The 15567-nt window shown below is 43.5% G+C and overlaps 1 protein-coding gene across 1 annotated transcript in view; it reads left to right on the plus strand.

Moving 5' to 3' along the window:
- CELSR1 (cadherin EGF LAG seven-pass G-type receptor 1) overlaps window positions 1-15567 on the plus strand; it is a 258104-nt gene that overhangs the window by 198167 nt on the left and 44370 nt on the right. Inside the window, exons 9-15 of the mRNA XM_074942418.1 lie at window positions 5140-5306; window positions 6081-6266; window positions 6624-6737; window positions 7121-7295; window positions 7850-7991; window positions 8971-9091; window positions 15376-15559. Of these exons, the coding sequence (XP_074798519.1) occupies window positions 5140-5306; window positions 6081-6266; window positions 6624-6737; window positions 7121-7295; window positions 7850-7991; window positions 8971-9091; window positions 15376-15559 (1089 nt within the window). The remainder of the gene's footprint in view (window positions 1-5139; window positions 5307-6080; window positions 6267-6623; window positions 6738-7120; window positions 7296-7849; window positions 7992-8970; window positions 9092-15375; window positions 15560-15567) is intronic.

The raw sequence follows: 15567 nt of genomic DNA on the forward strand, positions 1-15567 counted from the left end.
AAACGTATACAACAGTATTGAACTGTGGAGTACTGATTATTTAGAGAGGAGAATTCAAAATGGGGACACTACACAATGAATTCTTTTCAGAGTAGCAACAGTGTTAGTCTGTATCCGCAAAAATAAAAGGAGTACTTGTGGCACCTTAGAGACTTACAAATTTATTTGAGCATAAGCTTTCGTGAGCTACAGCTCACTTCATCGGATGAATACTGTTGTCCATTTCCTTCCCTGTCTGTTTGTGGTGAGCTGGCAACAACATTTTGCTGTAGAGCATGGGAAAACTTAGGTGTTAGAAAAGAGGCACGACTAATTAGAGGACTGTGTTTCAAATTGCAAGCAGAAGCTTAAGCCTTACGGGTTCTAATATCCCTTGAGGTGAACGTGTACCTCTGCCATCTACCGGTATGTACTGTAGAGCAGCTGTTTTAAAGGCCTGATCTTGCAATCTCTGCACACACAAAATTCCCATCTACTTCAGTGGGAGTTACATGTACATGAGTGTTGCAGGATGGGGACCTAACTGCAGGACATAACTCTGACAATAAGGTGCTTTTCACTGAAGGCTGTGCCCAGTAGTTCACTGTGTAAAGTATATTTGCTCAAGATTAGAGACTGGGGCAATGCTAGGGGCTTCTTCCTAACACTGGAGCATTCACTTCTGTGCTGCTATGGCAGATATTTTATTAGTTGCACAAGAGCATACTCGCTGCCTAAAGGTTGGGTAATTCAGACAACTCGGCAACCTGGCTCTGGAAGATTTGAAATTCATTAAAGGTTTCCTGTTGCCTCAGAGCCATTTCCTTTGTGCTTAATCTGTTAATTAGAATCAAGTAATCTGAGATACACTGGGGTAAATTACCACCCTTGTACTGCCTGCTTTGTTTACCACTTCAACACCAAAAGAGATACGTATATAGTTCTTCAAGTAGATGCAGCCGTGTACTGTGCGAGCGCAGCTCACTGGAGCTGGAGAAATTTGCCTAGCCGTACCCGAAAGGGTGGCACTTGCGCCTTAGGGCTGTAGCCCCTCCCTTTGCTATATGAGGCAGCACTGCCCCAACCCTCCCCTCAGTTCCTTCTCACTGCCTCTGACTGGAGTCAGAGCTGTGTGTGGTTATCACCTCACGTTCTCTATCTCAGTTTTTCTGAGAATTTCCCTTCATGTATGTAGTTTTTATATAGTTAGTAGTACAGTAGAACATCAGAATTATGAACCCCTTGGGAATGGAGGTTGTTCGTAACTCTGCAATGTTCATAACCCTGAACAAAATGTTATGTTCTTTCAAAGGTTTATAACTGAATATTGACTTAACACAGCTTTGAAACTTTACTATGCAGAAGAAAACTGCTGCTTTCCCCTTTTTTAAAGTAGTTTACGTTTAACACAATACTGTACTGTACTTGCCTTCTTTTTTCCTTTTGGTCTCTGCTGCTGCCTGATTGTGTACTTCCGGTTCCGAATGAGGTGTGTGGTTGACCGCTCAGTTCATAACTCTGGTGTTCGTAACTCTGAGGTTCTACTGTACCGTGGATAGTATTAGTAAAGGTTAAGTTAGATTTAGTTAGGACTTCCTGTGTGACACCCGCTCCAAGGTTCAAGCACTGCCCGTCATGGGGCGGGGAGAGCATCGATTCCTAATAGTGACCCCCCACACAGCAGGTGCTTGCTGTGTTTAGGCGAGGGCACACAAGGGAGCCGTATTCTATCTGTAAGTTGTTCACCAAAAGCAACCAGATGGCCAGAGACTTGCACTTGAAGCAGCACCCCCAAGCAGGCCATGAGGGCTTTTTTGGCACCAAGGCTCACATCTGGTCAGCAGTCACCTTTGGACTTGGTGAATGAGGCCACTCCGCATTCCAGTGCTGCCATCTTCCCCAAGAGATGGAAGAACCACTCACCTGCTTCAGGGATGCTGAGGAGGAAGTCCCATAAAACTAACCAGAATTATCCCAGGGCTTGTCAAAGGCTTTCTGAAAGTCCAAGTACACGATATCCGCTGAATCACCCTTGTCCACATGTTTGTTGACACCCTCACAGAATTCTAATAGATTGGTCAGGCATGATTTCCCTTGGAAAAGCCATGTTAACTCTTCCCCACCATATCAGGTTCAGCTATCTGTCAGATAATTCTGTTCTTGGCTACAGTTTCAACCAGTTTGCCCGATACTGAAGTTAGGCTTACCAGCCTGTAATTGCCACGATTGCCTCTGGAGTCTTTTAAAAATATCGGCGTCACATTAGCTGTCCACGATTCATCTTGTACAGAGGTTGATTTAAACAATGGATTATGTACCACAGTTAGTAGTTCTGCAATTTCATATTTGAATTCCTTCAGAATTCAGGTGAATACTATCTGGTCCTGGTGACTTATTACTGTTTAATTTATCAGTTTGTTACAAAACCACCTCAATCTGGGGCAGTTACTCAGATTTGTCACCCAAAAAGAATAGCTCCGGTTTGGGACTCTCCCTCACATCCTCTGCAGTGTAGACTGATGCAAAGAATTCATTTAACTTCTCCGCAACAGCCTTGTCTTCCTTGAGTGCTCCGTTAGCACGTCGATTGTCCAGTGGCCTCACTGATTGGCAGGTTTCCTGGTTCTGATGTACTTAAAAAAAAATTGCTGTTAGTTTTTGTGTCTTTCACTAGTTGATCTTCAAATGCTTTTTTGGTCTGCCTAATTATACTTTTACATTTGTTACATTGTCAGTCATCGTCTTGCACGTAGGTCACTGAGGGTGCACCTGGTGGTGACTTCAGCATTTCACCCACCCATCCATGGGAGGTCAGTATTTTTGAATACCATGGTAGCAGGGTTCTTGAAAGGAGACCTTCATCTCCACCTGCCGGTGAGAGAACCAGTTCCTTTGTGGGACCTTAATATGGTCCTAGCGACTCTGATAGGGTCTCCATTTGAGTTTTAGGCATTTTCTTCTTTTTCTCTTTTGTGTCAAAGAACTGCATTCATAGTGGCAATAACATCGGCAGAGAGGGTGTATGAGCGGCAGGCTTTGATTGCAGACGCTCCTTACACATAGGTCTCCAAAGACAAAGTGACCTTGTGGCCACACCCTACGTTTTTATCTAAAGTGGCCTCCTAGTTTCATTTGAATCAGGTGATGTATTTACCTGTGTTCTTTCCTAAGCCGCATTCAACCCCGGAAGAGCAACATCTCCAAACGTTGGCTGTCATCCAGTGTCTAGCCTTTTACCTGGACAGGACTTAACCTTTTCCCACTTTGCCTCATCTGTTTGTGTCATATGCAGACCAAATGAAGGGACAGACAGTCTCTTAGCAAATGATCTCTAGGTGGATAACTTCCTGTATCAAGACAGCATACAAAGTAGTCTGACCATGCCCCCTCAAAGGGTGTGAGCTCATTCTATGAGAGCGCGAGCTACTTTGAAAGTGTTTTTAAATGGCATTCCAGTATTGGACATTTTCAGGGCTGCCACGTGGTCATTTGTACGTACGTTTACGAACCATTATGCCATTACTGCTGCATCCAGAGCAGATGCAAACTTTGGGAAGGCAGTCCTGGAATCCTTGTTTAAATAGACTTTGAGCCCCACCTGCAAGTACTGCTTGTGAGTCACCTACATGGAATACACAGCTGCATCTACTCAAAGAAGAAAAAAATAGTTACTTACCTGTATTGTAACTATTGTTCTTTGAGATGTGATGCAGAAATGCATTCCACAAGCCACCACCCATCCCCTCTACATTGGAGTCTATGTTCTTGAGGTTTGGTGCGAAGGAACGTAGGAGATGGGCAGTGCCACCTCATATAGCCAGGGTAGGGTATATGGCCATGGGGTACAAGTGCCACCGCACAGGTACTGCTAAGCAAAATTCTCTAGCTCCAGTGCACTGGGCACGCGCACACCTATGTGGAATACACGTCTGCATCACATCTCCAACAACAACAGTTACAATACAAATAAATAACTGTTTTTTATTTAATTTCTCTCTCCTGAAACATCTCTCTCTGTAACATAGTAGCACCCAGAGGTTTTTATTTAACTTTAGTAGAGATGTCTTCAGTTATTTTCTATATACCTGCGGCAACTGGCAAAAATATGGAGCTACTGGTGATTTCATAAGAAAACGTACTGACTTAATAACAATAAAATGAGGCATAAACTGCTAATAAAGTCCATAATACTATGTTGTTTCTTGCCATTGTGGTATCCTACAAAATTTACCTGAGGTACTTTTCATGTTAGTAAGGTATTTATACTAATGAAATCTCGTGCAGATATTATGACAATATTTTTATGGTTTTATAACACACTTCTTTTATAAAAGGAGTTTGTTAACACATCATAGAAAAGAAGAAAAGACCCTGTTTAGTTTAAGATGTTAATGAAGATCTGCTTTCAATCTTGAGCTGAGCCCTTCAATTGAGACAAAAAAAAGGTTATTTCACAGACAGCATGATTCTCTATCTCCGTCACTTTGTCTAATTTTTTTGGCCCCTGATCAAAACAGCAGCACATTTTTAGCAGTTCTCGACTCTTGACTATGGGACAAAACACACTTACAGTATTGTAATTTGGTTTTGGATTCCATATCATTAGCAATGGTATACATAAACACAGTAACACATTAGACTAAAATAAAACAAACAATAGAACTTAATTTTCATCAGATATAGAGAAATCATTATGCAAGAATAGCCCAAACCTATTTGTATTATGATTTTAGGGCTTCATTTTTTATTGTAGGCAAAATCAGGTGGTCACCATTATGAAGACAACAGTTACCAGATAATGTTTTCCGAGATACTACAGTCTCTTTTCTGGATTTAAAACAGGAAATAAGTGTAATAGTCATGATATGTGGTAACTGTTGGCAAATGATATAATTATTATCAGGACAATTGTAGTATCTATGGTAATTGATTGGTTGCTCGCTATATAGAAGTGTGGCCAAATTTAGCCCTGACATAAGCAGGAGCAACCCCCGTTGGCTTCAGTGTTCTATATCTCCTTCTTACATAATTAGTGAATAGGGACCATTTATGAAAACAAATTGCAGATGAAAAACCCATGGCAAATTGTATTGTTTTTGCTCTAAGTCCTTGTGTTAAAAGATTGAATTTTATTTTTTTATCTCGTCTCTTGATTTACAGTAATGCCTTCTCCCCAGCGTTTCAGTGGTGAGAGCATTATTGTCTGGAGTGACCTTGATATTACTATCTCTGTACCATGGTACATTGGACTCATGTTCAGGACCCGGAAAGTTAATGGCATGTTAATGCAAGCTAATGCAGGAACTTCATCCAAGATCAACATTCAGGTAAGTGTGTGGCATTCTTAATCTGGCATAGAATTCAGAAAATTTCCCCAAATATCAACTGACAGGGCTAAACTAAATATGTGTCTTCATGCATGTAGCTAAAAGTAACATATGTAACATCAAATACTGTAGATGTCATCACCTTGTTCCCCTTGGTCACTTTACAGTTCAAAAGGTTTGTGTAACAAGATGCATTTCTATAAAATGCAAAAGCTTGGGAAGTATAAGTATACGTTAACATAAACTGGAAGAACTCTGTTCTACCTATCATGAAATACATGTAGACAGAGGTAGTAGTCAACCAACGATGTCCGCTGTATTCACCTGCCCATTGTATTTACTCTTTCCCTGAATAAGGCAGAAACCAGAAGTATAGATTGAAATTGAATATAAGCACTTTTAGTGCTAAATTCAGTTATTGAGAAAGGTGGCTTAGCCTCACTATCTAAGATGTGCTGAATTCTGTCCTAACACAAAGATTTGACTTGTGTTTGTAATTCAGACTCCATATCATTTTTTTTCTTCTTCTTCTTCCTCATTTTTGTCTTTGTCATTTTCTTCTTCTTCTTCTCCTTCTCTTTCTTTGTGGGTTAGAAGCAGAATTCCCTAAATTGTGTTGGGAGGTGTTACCACTTACGAGTTTTTCCCAGGTTACAGCTCGTTCCTGTAAGAAGCATTGTTTGCCTGCACTCATACTGGTGGTCCACCGTGAGCTTCATCTGAGAATAAGTCAGTATTGCAGCGATGAATAGAGATGATATTTGTTTCCTGCAGATCTTGAACAACTATGTGCAATTTGAAGTTTACAATGGCCTGAACCAGGTTGCTAGTTTGAAGATGACCCAGTCACGAGTCAGTGATGGTGAATGGCATCATTTGCTAATAGAGTTAAAGAGTGCTAAAGATGGCAAAGACATCAAGTACCTGGCTGTTATGTCCTTGGACTATGGGATGTATCAGGTGAGATAGCATCATAACTTGGCCTTTCTTTCATCATCCAGAGGGCCTTTAAAAAGAAGGGAATGGGGAAGGGATGATAAACAAATACCATATACTGCTCCTACTGCAAGCAGTGTATGGTCCAGATTCTTCAGTGACTTACACTTAGTGTAAACCCGTTGAAATCAGTGGAGTTTTATCTTTTGACCATGCCTGTGAAATTAAGATCAGATAAATAGCTCTTCATTTCATTATAAATTTTAGCCTACTGTCAATTGCTATCAGATTAGTACATCCATAAGGAAAGCCATTCTCTGACTTGGAAAGGATAATAGTGCAGTGACCCCCTTATCCACTGTCCTTTTATTTCTTTAACAGAGCACTGTGCAGATTGGAAATCAGCTTCCTGGACTCAAAATGAAAAGCATCATTGTGGGAGGTATCTCTGGAGATCAAGTCTCAGTGCAGCAGGGTTTTTATGGCTGTATGCAGGTAAGAATAAAATATGTCATAGCTTGCATTTATGAGAAGATACCTGAAAGAAATAATTTATTATCCTTTTCCTCCTGAGTTTTGTTTTCTGGATAACTTTTAAATCCTTATAACATATGCAAGCACCAAAATATTAAACATTGCCCTTTTCTTCATGTAGGAATCCAGTCTCTTTTGACCTCAAGAAATTTCTTCTTTCCCTTCTTGGTTTAAATCAAAGTCCAACACTTTTAAAAAAAAATCTGGCACCTGATTAAGCAGATCACATGTATATAGAAAACTGGAAGATTAAAGAAGTTAGTGAGATGCATTGTTCGGTATATGTACCACTATATCCTAAAGGACGAATCTCTTAGTTGAAGTTACTGTTTTTCTGTGCTCAGGGAGTAAGAATGGGGGAGACTTCTACGAATGTAGCTACGTTGAACATGAAACAGGCAATCAAGATCAATATAAAGGAAGGCTGCGAAGTAGACAACCCTTGTGATTCCAGTCCATGTCCCCAGCACAGCTACTGCATTGATGACTGGGACAGCTACTCCTGTGTCTGTGACCCAGGTAAAGGAGTCTGCATGAAAATTGGGCATAATAGTTAGAGCGTTGGAATTGTATCTGGTTTTAGTTATGTTGCAAAGGGCTTTGATATTATTTGCAATTTTTTTAAGTTCATCTTCTCTGTGTTCTCGTATTTCTCACACAAACTTTTTGAGTGTTAGATTTATGTTTTACACTCCAAGGCCCCGAAGGGACATTTTGAAACTTTTCTCTTGTCAGTCTTCATTTTGAGGTGTGTGCCTGCCTAAGTTCAGTCACCTCCTGAACTTGCAGAAAGAGAATATAGAGCTATTTGTAACACATGACCTGAGCAAGCAATCAGAAGCTATTGATCCAAGGGCACCCAAAGAGTTTTTGCCAACTGTTGTAAAGTATAGCCTGTTACCTTTTTTCCCCCTCGCAGTAAAAAGCGATCTTTTTTGACAGTATCTCTGGGGAAATCTACTGATTATCCACGATGTGTTATTAGTGTATAAGCTTAAAATAGATGGTCTTTCTGAGACATGCAAATCGTAAATTACATTGGGTGCTGTAATCTTATAACCTTGTCTCCCCAGGGTACTTTGGGAGAGACTGTGTTGATGTGTGTAACCTGAACCCATGTGAGCATGTCTCCACCTGTGTCCGTAAACCTAGCTCATCCCATGGGTACACCTGTGAATGTGGACAAAGCTATTATGGGCAATACTGTGAGAGCAAGTAAGAGGATTATTTTTACTGTTCAATGTCTTGATCTTTCCCAGTTCCCCTATTCCTTCCGTGAGCATAAGGCAGTGGTCCCCCCTTTTTTGTTTCAACATAAATTCCCCTTGTCATTTGAGAGCTGATAACAATAGAGGTTGGCAGATCCCTTGTCCTGCAGAGCTCCTAAGCACAGCAAGAGTTCAGCTCTGTTTCTGTAGAACTTAAGAGTTCTACAGAACAGGAGCTCCTTGGTATCCTACCCCTTCCCTCTTGTAAGGAGCCAGCTGGCCATGGAGAGGCAAACACTTTCTCATCTATTGTCCCATTTGAGTGCAATATGGGTAATTCACGAAGTCCAAGGGAAATGGAAAGTCTCATGTAATGTACTGTGTTTGTCCCCTTTTGTGTGTCTCTTGTATGTTTTCATCTGCCGTATCAGTCCTCTTGGAAACTGCAACCCAGACCCTCTCTGTTGTTGCATTGTACAGCTACACATATTGGTTGCGCTGTTTCCAAAACCAGTCACACTGTCTGGACCAGAAAGGCAGATATTCCAACTGGCATCACTTACAAAGACTCCTGTTATAATCCTTTAGCACTCATCATTTACATTTTACTCATAAAAATACATAAGAATGCTAGCCCTGCAATTGCAGGGAATAACAGAATTCAACCTTCTCTCTGAATGCACTGAAAGCAGCCTGTCTTGCCATAAATAAGCAGCAGGGAGGAGGTTATTGGGATGCACAGAATCAGGAGTGTTGTCTATCAGAGACTGAAGAGAGAGGATCTGGACTCAATGCCAGTTTGAGAAATGATCTTGCAGAACAAAAGCTGTTTCTATTTTTTATTGTATGTGCTGAATTGTGACAACAGCACTGGGGTAAACTATACTCTCAGTAATGTAACTATGAGCAAATTTTGGCCCAGTGCCTTTTTTCCTCTCAGAAGCGAACTTAAAAGAGCCTCCTTTCTATTTTGTTTTATTTTGTAGAATTGACTTGCCTTGTCCCAGAGGCTGGTGGGGAAATCCCATTTGTGGTCCATGTAATTGTGAGATCAGTAAAGGATTTGATCCTGACTGTAATAAGACTAATGGAGAGTGTCAGTGTAAGGTAAGCAAAAGAATTTCTGTTTAGTGGAAATATTCTTCAAGTTAAAACATAATTAGTTGGATAACTGCAATGTAAAATATACATTCCTGCACAAATGTGCTTTGTATCATATAGAACATAATTATTTTTCATAGGGAATCATATTTTTTTCTGATATTAGTCCTTCATTTTAGCCATATAATGCAGCTCTTCTTTCCTTTTTGTAATTACTAACTATGTTATTGCAAGCAAAGGAGAGAGAATAAGGGGCCAAATTCTGATCCTCTGTTTTATAATGGTCTTGATAAAATCAGAATATGACCCCACTCTCAAAGAGACAGGTTGGGTGAGGTAATATATTTTATTGGACCAACTTCTGTTGGTAAAAGAGACAAGCTTTCGAGCTTACACAGTGCTCTTCTTCAGGTCTGGTCTGGTCTAGACCTGAAGAAGAGCTCTGTGTAAACTTGAAACTTTCTGTTTCGTTTTTCAACCAATTATGCACCCACTTTGTAGTAATTTCATCCAGATCATATTTCCCAAGTTTCCTTGTGAGAATGTCACATTTGACTGCGTCAAAAGCCTTACTGAAATCATGTATATGTAAGAGGAAAGTTTGACCTTAAGATCAGGAGACAGAAAGGTGGCCCTCCACTCTACCCCTCAGTTCTGAACGTAAACTCAGCAGAGCTGGGGATCAGGCCCTACATGATTACATGATAGAAAATTCAATGTTAACAGTAATGGTGTAAATTGGCCAGGCTTTGGGTCACCAGTGTGTGGGTGTAAAAGTAAAGCAGTGTATTCTGTGCTAGCTGGATATTCTGTGGGTATGCGAGTAAGAGTAACTTTCACATCATAAGGCAGAAGGAGGGTGGCAGAAGGAGGGTGGAGCTGAAGAAACAACTAACAGACTTGTGTAAGATGAAGCAAGCTCATCTTTTGGCATGTAAGTTACACTCATTTTTGCAAACCGTGGTCAGATGCTGCAAGTACTCTGCATGCAGACCTCCCATTGACTTCACTGGGAGCTCTCCCCACACAGAGCTTTCATGTTCAGGATCCCGTGTCTTTTTGCCATGCAGTGACCTACTGTTTACACAGTTCATTGTACCTTATAAATTGTTAGTATAAATTGTACCTTCTTTAAGAGGTTGATCGCAAATATCATTTTTTTCAATTGGGCTTAAATGAAGAGAAAAGTATAATAGAATGAAGGCAAAGGCACTCCTGGATATTAGAAGGAACTACTGATGATGATAAGCAATGTCATCAGCTATATCAGTTACAGTAGAGACAAAAGTTAACAGAAACTATTTCCCATACTTGTTATGAGCAGTGATAATCATAGGATAATTCTTCTTCTTCAGGTGCATGTCGGTATGGGTGCTCCACCACAGGATGTGTGAGCACCTGTGCATTCTCGACCAGAGACTGTAAAGCAGCATCTCTGGGCCTGCACCTGTGCAGAGCACCTCTTTATGCTCCCATACGAAGGCCATATAGGAAGGGACAGGCCCGCCACCATTCGGTTCCTTTTCACCCGCCTGTCGCTCAAGAGGGAGCACTTGGTGCCTACAGCTTCCCACCTTTTCTCACTATGAGTTTTTCGTTCTCACTTTATTTAGTTATTTACTTATTTTTATTTAATTTAATCAAAGTTGTGCATTCAAAAGGAGGTCCTCCCTCTCCAGGACTTTTGGTTTAATGCTTTGTCACATCGGGTTATGGTGAAGACCCTGGGGTTTAAGCCTTGACAGACCTGCCACAGATGTTTTCCTTGTAGTAATGGGCACTTCTGGAGACACCCACATCCCATCAAATTACAAGGTCTGCTCAGGGTTTAAAGGCAGGTCTAGAGAAGACAGCGAGGCTGCTCCCTGACTGCCCCGACCCCTATCCACACCTCCGCCCCCTGACAGGCCCCCCGGGACTCCCACACCTATCTAACCCCCCCCCCCAGAACCTCCACCCCATCCAACGACTCCCTGTCCCCTGACTGCCCCCCAGGGTCCCCTGCCCCTTATCCAACCTCCCCACCCCCTTACCATGCCACTCAGAGCAGCAGAACTAGCAGCCGCGCCACCCGTCTGGAGCCAGCCAAGCTGCCCGCACTGCCCGGCAGGAGCTCACAACCCCGCCGCCCAGAGTGCTGGTGCCATGGCGAGCTGAGGCTGCGGAGGAAGGGGGACAGCAGGGGAGGGGCCGAGGCTGGCTAGCCTCCCCAGCCAGGAGCTCAAGGGCTGGGCAGGATGGTCCCGCGGGCTGGATGTGGCCGGCGGGCTGTAGTTTGCCCACCTCTGATGTAAGAAGTCATGTGCGGAGAAGTCTTCCATGTACAGAGGGCTCCTCCCTTGGCACCATCTGACACCTCTTGGCACATGATATACTCAGGATTTCTCCCCACACTCTGGTACCATCATCTTCCTACAGCTCCAAGGTCAGAGAAGCTGCTGCGTTGTCCTCTCCAGTACCACATGCACCATCTGCTCCTGGGCACCGACCCATGTTCCTGACTCCAGTACGAACTCAGACTCTGACCATAAGCTATCACAGCCCTCCACCACCTTCCAGATCCTTTTCCCTGGACAACCTTCTGGTTTCAGACAAACCAGAGTCTTCCCTATTAAGGAGCTCTACTATAGCCCCCTTCCCAGTACCGCTCCATCAGCTACAAAGTGTATTTTCATCAGACTTCCAACCCTGGGTACTGACACTAATGCCTGAGCCCCCCTCCTTAGCTGAGGGTAGGAGACTTCAGTCTCTGAGATCTTGGTAAAAGGCCCTATCTCAGTATGGTACTATCACATTCTCCTGAGTTTCTTCACTGAAAAGACCTTCTGGAGCATGCCAGGTGCCCTGGACCTCGGGGTTATGAATACCCTTGGGGGCATTTCCTCTATCCCCTTCCTCCTCAGTCACCTTACCAGACCCCCTGGAGACACTTGGGTGAACAGTTTTACAGGATACCAGTTAGAAAGAAACCCCAAGATCTACCAGAACTGCATCACTCACAGGCACCAACTGACCATCTTCTGGTCCCGTATGCCCCTAAGGTACTGGGAGAGGCACAAGAAGAGCAAGAACTACAGATTGAGAGAAGCTCACCCCCATCAGCCAATTCCTCCTCCTCCCTGGATGAAGCGGTAATGCCACCACTACCTTCGTATGCTGATGACTTTACGACCTTCCAGGGTCTAGTGAAATGTGTGGTGGAATACCTCCAGATCCCACTAGAAGAGGCCTACATATTCCTTATGGCAAACACCTGCCACTTTTCCTTTCATGTGTAGGTGGACAGATAATAAATATATTCCAGTCCATAGAATGGAATACTTCTCCCGTCCTGACCCTAATTCTCTGGTGGTAAACATGTTTCCTACATTTCATAATAGGCTCAGATAATTGCCAGTGCCAAGTTCTTCCCTTCAGATTCTCCACAGCCCCAAGGGTCTTTACCAAGGTCCTCTCAGCAGTAGTGGATTCCTTATGTCAGTGGGCATTGCAGTATTCCCATTTGTGGACGATTGGCTCCTCAAGGGTCAGTCAGCTCTAGAGGTTCAGCCAGCAACCCTGAAGGCACTAGCCCTATGCCAGTTCCTGGATCTCTGTATCAATTGGAAGAGATCTACACTGACTCCAGTCCAGAGGAAAGATTTCATTGAACCCTCTCTGGGTTCCCTAAGTGTCAAAGCCTACCTGTCCAAGGAGAGGCTGAATTATGTCCAATCTAATCGCAACAATACAATACAGCCCACAAACAACTGCAAGGGCCTGCTTAAAACTCTTGGGCCATATGACTCCTGCATTGTCATACCTCAGGTGCTTTCAGACGTGGATTTGGACTGTGTACACCCCAAACAGGCATAGTCTCTCCAAACACCTGATAGCACCTCTGAAAGTTCTGGACTCTCTGCCATGACAGAAGGAGCCACTGAAAGTCTGCAGGGGAATCCCATTCTCACACCCTCCATCCTCAAAAACCCTCACGATGGATAGCTGGAGGGCCCACCTCCAAGGGGTCACAGCTCAGGGCAAGTGGTCCATGCAAGAGATAACACTTCACATCAACTTTCTAGAACTGAGAGCAGTCTGCTGGGTGTATCAGCACTTCCTTCACAACATACAGGGTCACTCCATCAAGATAACACTGGATAACAGGGCAGCAAAGTATTATATTATCCAACAAGGTGGAGCAAGATCCTAGTCCTTATGCGTAGAATCGCTAAAACTGAGGAACTGGTACATTTCACATCAGATAGAAATCTTGGCGATTTATCTACCAGGTCTCCAGAATAGAACTTCAGAATCCCTAAGCAAGAACTTCCATCAGGACCATGAATGGGAGCTCAATGGTTCTGTCTTCCATAGCATCTGCCAAACCAGTATGACATGTTGCCTTTTTTGCACCAAGGGAGGATGCAGCCACAATTCATTGGGAGATGTTCTGATAACACTGTGGCCCTGCATCCTGCAATATGCTTTCCCCCCTCTACCTTGAATTCTCAAGACCATCCTCAAACGGAGACCCGAAAAAAGCCAGAGTTACCCTCATGGTGCTGTCATGGCCAAGATGGGTGCAGTTCTCGAATCTCCATCACCACACAGTGGCAATGCCTCTCTGCCTTTCTCTCCAGCAGGATCTCTTGTCACAGAAGTTGGGCACCATGAACCATCCCAACATCTCATCTTCAAATCTGAAGGCATTGCTCCTAGATTGTTCTCTAGCATGGAGCTTACCTGTTCAGATAATGTCCAGTCAGTATGCCTATCTAGCAGGAAACCTACTACTCACAAAACTTACCTCCAGAAGTGGAAACATTTCTATTTCAGGTGTTCTCTTCATTCATCTCAAGATTAGAAATTCCATTCTGCAAGATCCTAGACTGCCTATTGGACTTAAAGACTCAGGGTCTGTCAGTGAGCTCAGTCAGAATATACCTGGCAGCTATCCCAGCCTTCCAGTCACCCATTGGGGGCTTCTCAGTTTTTGCTCATTCTATCACAACCAGATTCCTTAAGGGCTGACACACAACTTGTTTCCCCTTGTACGAAACCCTGCTCCTCCATGGGACCTTAATTTTGTTCTCTGTGCCTTAAGGAATGCCCCCTCTCCCTTTGAACCAATGGCTACCTGTTCTCTCCTCCACCTCTCTTTCAAGCCCTCATTCCTTATAGCCATCACTTCAGCTAGATGAATGGGAGAACGTGGTGTGCCCATGGCAGACCCACCATTCACTACCTCCTACAGAGACATGGTTGCACTAATTCCTCATCCCCGCTTCCTCCCTAAGGTCTCTTCGGAATACTGTGTTAATCAGGAATTCCATCTACCAGTGTTCTATCCAGAGCCTCCTGCCTCCAGAAAGAAATCTAGCCTACACACACTAGATATCAGAAGGGCTCTCGCCCTCTACTTAGACAGGACCAAGACCTTTAGGATCTCTCCCAGACTCTTTGTGTCCTTTGCTGAAAAAGTGATGGGACAGCCATTTCCCTGCAAAGGCTGTCGAAGTGCTAGGAGACTGCTGGAATACAGCCCCCTCACAGAGTGACAGCACATTCCACTAGGGCTCAGTCTTACCTATAGCCCTCTTGAAAGACGTTGCATAGCGGAAGTCTGCAGATCTGCTCTCACATTCGCGAAGCAGTATGCCATTTTACCTGCTTCCAGGGCTGATGCTACCTTTGATGATGCAGTGTTTCAAACTGACTCAGATTTGCCTCATCAGCACCCACCTGCATGTTGATTTACTGGTTGGGAGCCTCCCATGGTGGGGCACTCACAGGGACATATACATGAAGAAGAAGGAGAGGATACTTACTTGTACAGTAACTTGAGTTCTTTGAGATGTTTTGTCCCTATTAGATGCTACACCTCCCGCCCTCCTTCCCCTCTGTCAGAGTGTCTGGCTACACAATTGAGAAGGAACCTGAGTGGTGGCAGGTCCACGCCTCTCTCCTGTGCCCTCCTATGGGAGCATGAGGAGCTGCTCTTTATAGGTGCAGGCCCACAGATGCTGCTTCACAGTCTCTGGCTGAGCATGCACAGATACATGAACATCCTATAGTGGAGCACCCAGAGGGGAAAAACATCTCAAAGAACTCAAGTTATTGTGTAAATAAATAACCTCTTCATCTGTGCACTTTTAAAGCCCCCAACATCATAGTGTCTGGGCGCTCATTAATTCTTCTTTTCAGACTCACAAGCCATCCAGGAAGAACTTAAGAAATATAATTAATAAGGGGTTATAAGAAATATGGCAGAATTAAAATACTGTGTGTCTATCTCTTTATTTTTCCAGACAAACTACTACAGGCCACAAAGCAGTGACACCTGTTATCCATGTGACTGCTTCCCTTCTGGTTCTCATACTCGATCCTGTGACAGGGAGACAGGACAGTGTCCTTGTAAACCTGGAGTGATTGGGCGACAGTGTAACCGTTGCGACAATCCTTTTGCTGAGGTTACCATTCAGGGCTGCGAAGGTACCATA

Source organism: Natator depressus, chromosome 1 (assembly GCF_965152275.1).
Source record: "Natator depressus isolate rNatDep1 chromosome 1, rNatDep2.hap1, whole genome shotgun sequence".
Lineage (NCBI taxonomy): Eukaryota > Metazoa > Chordata > Testudines > Cheloniidae > Natator > Natator depressus.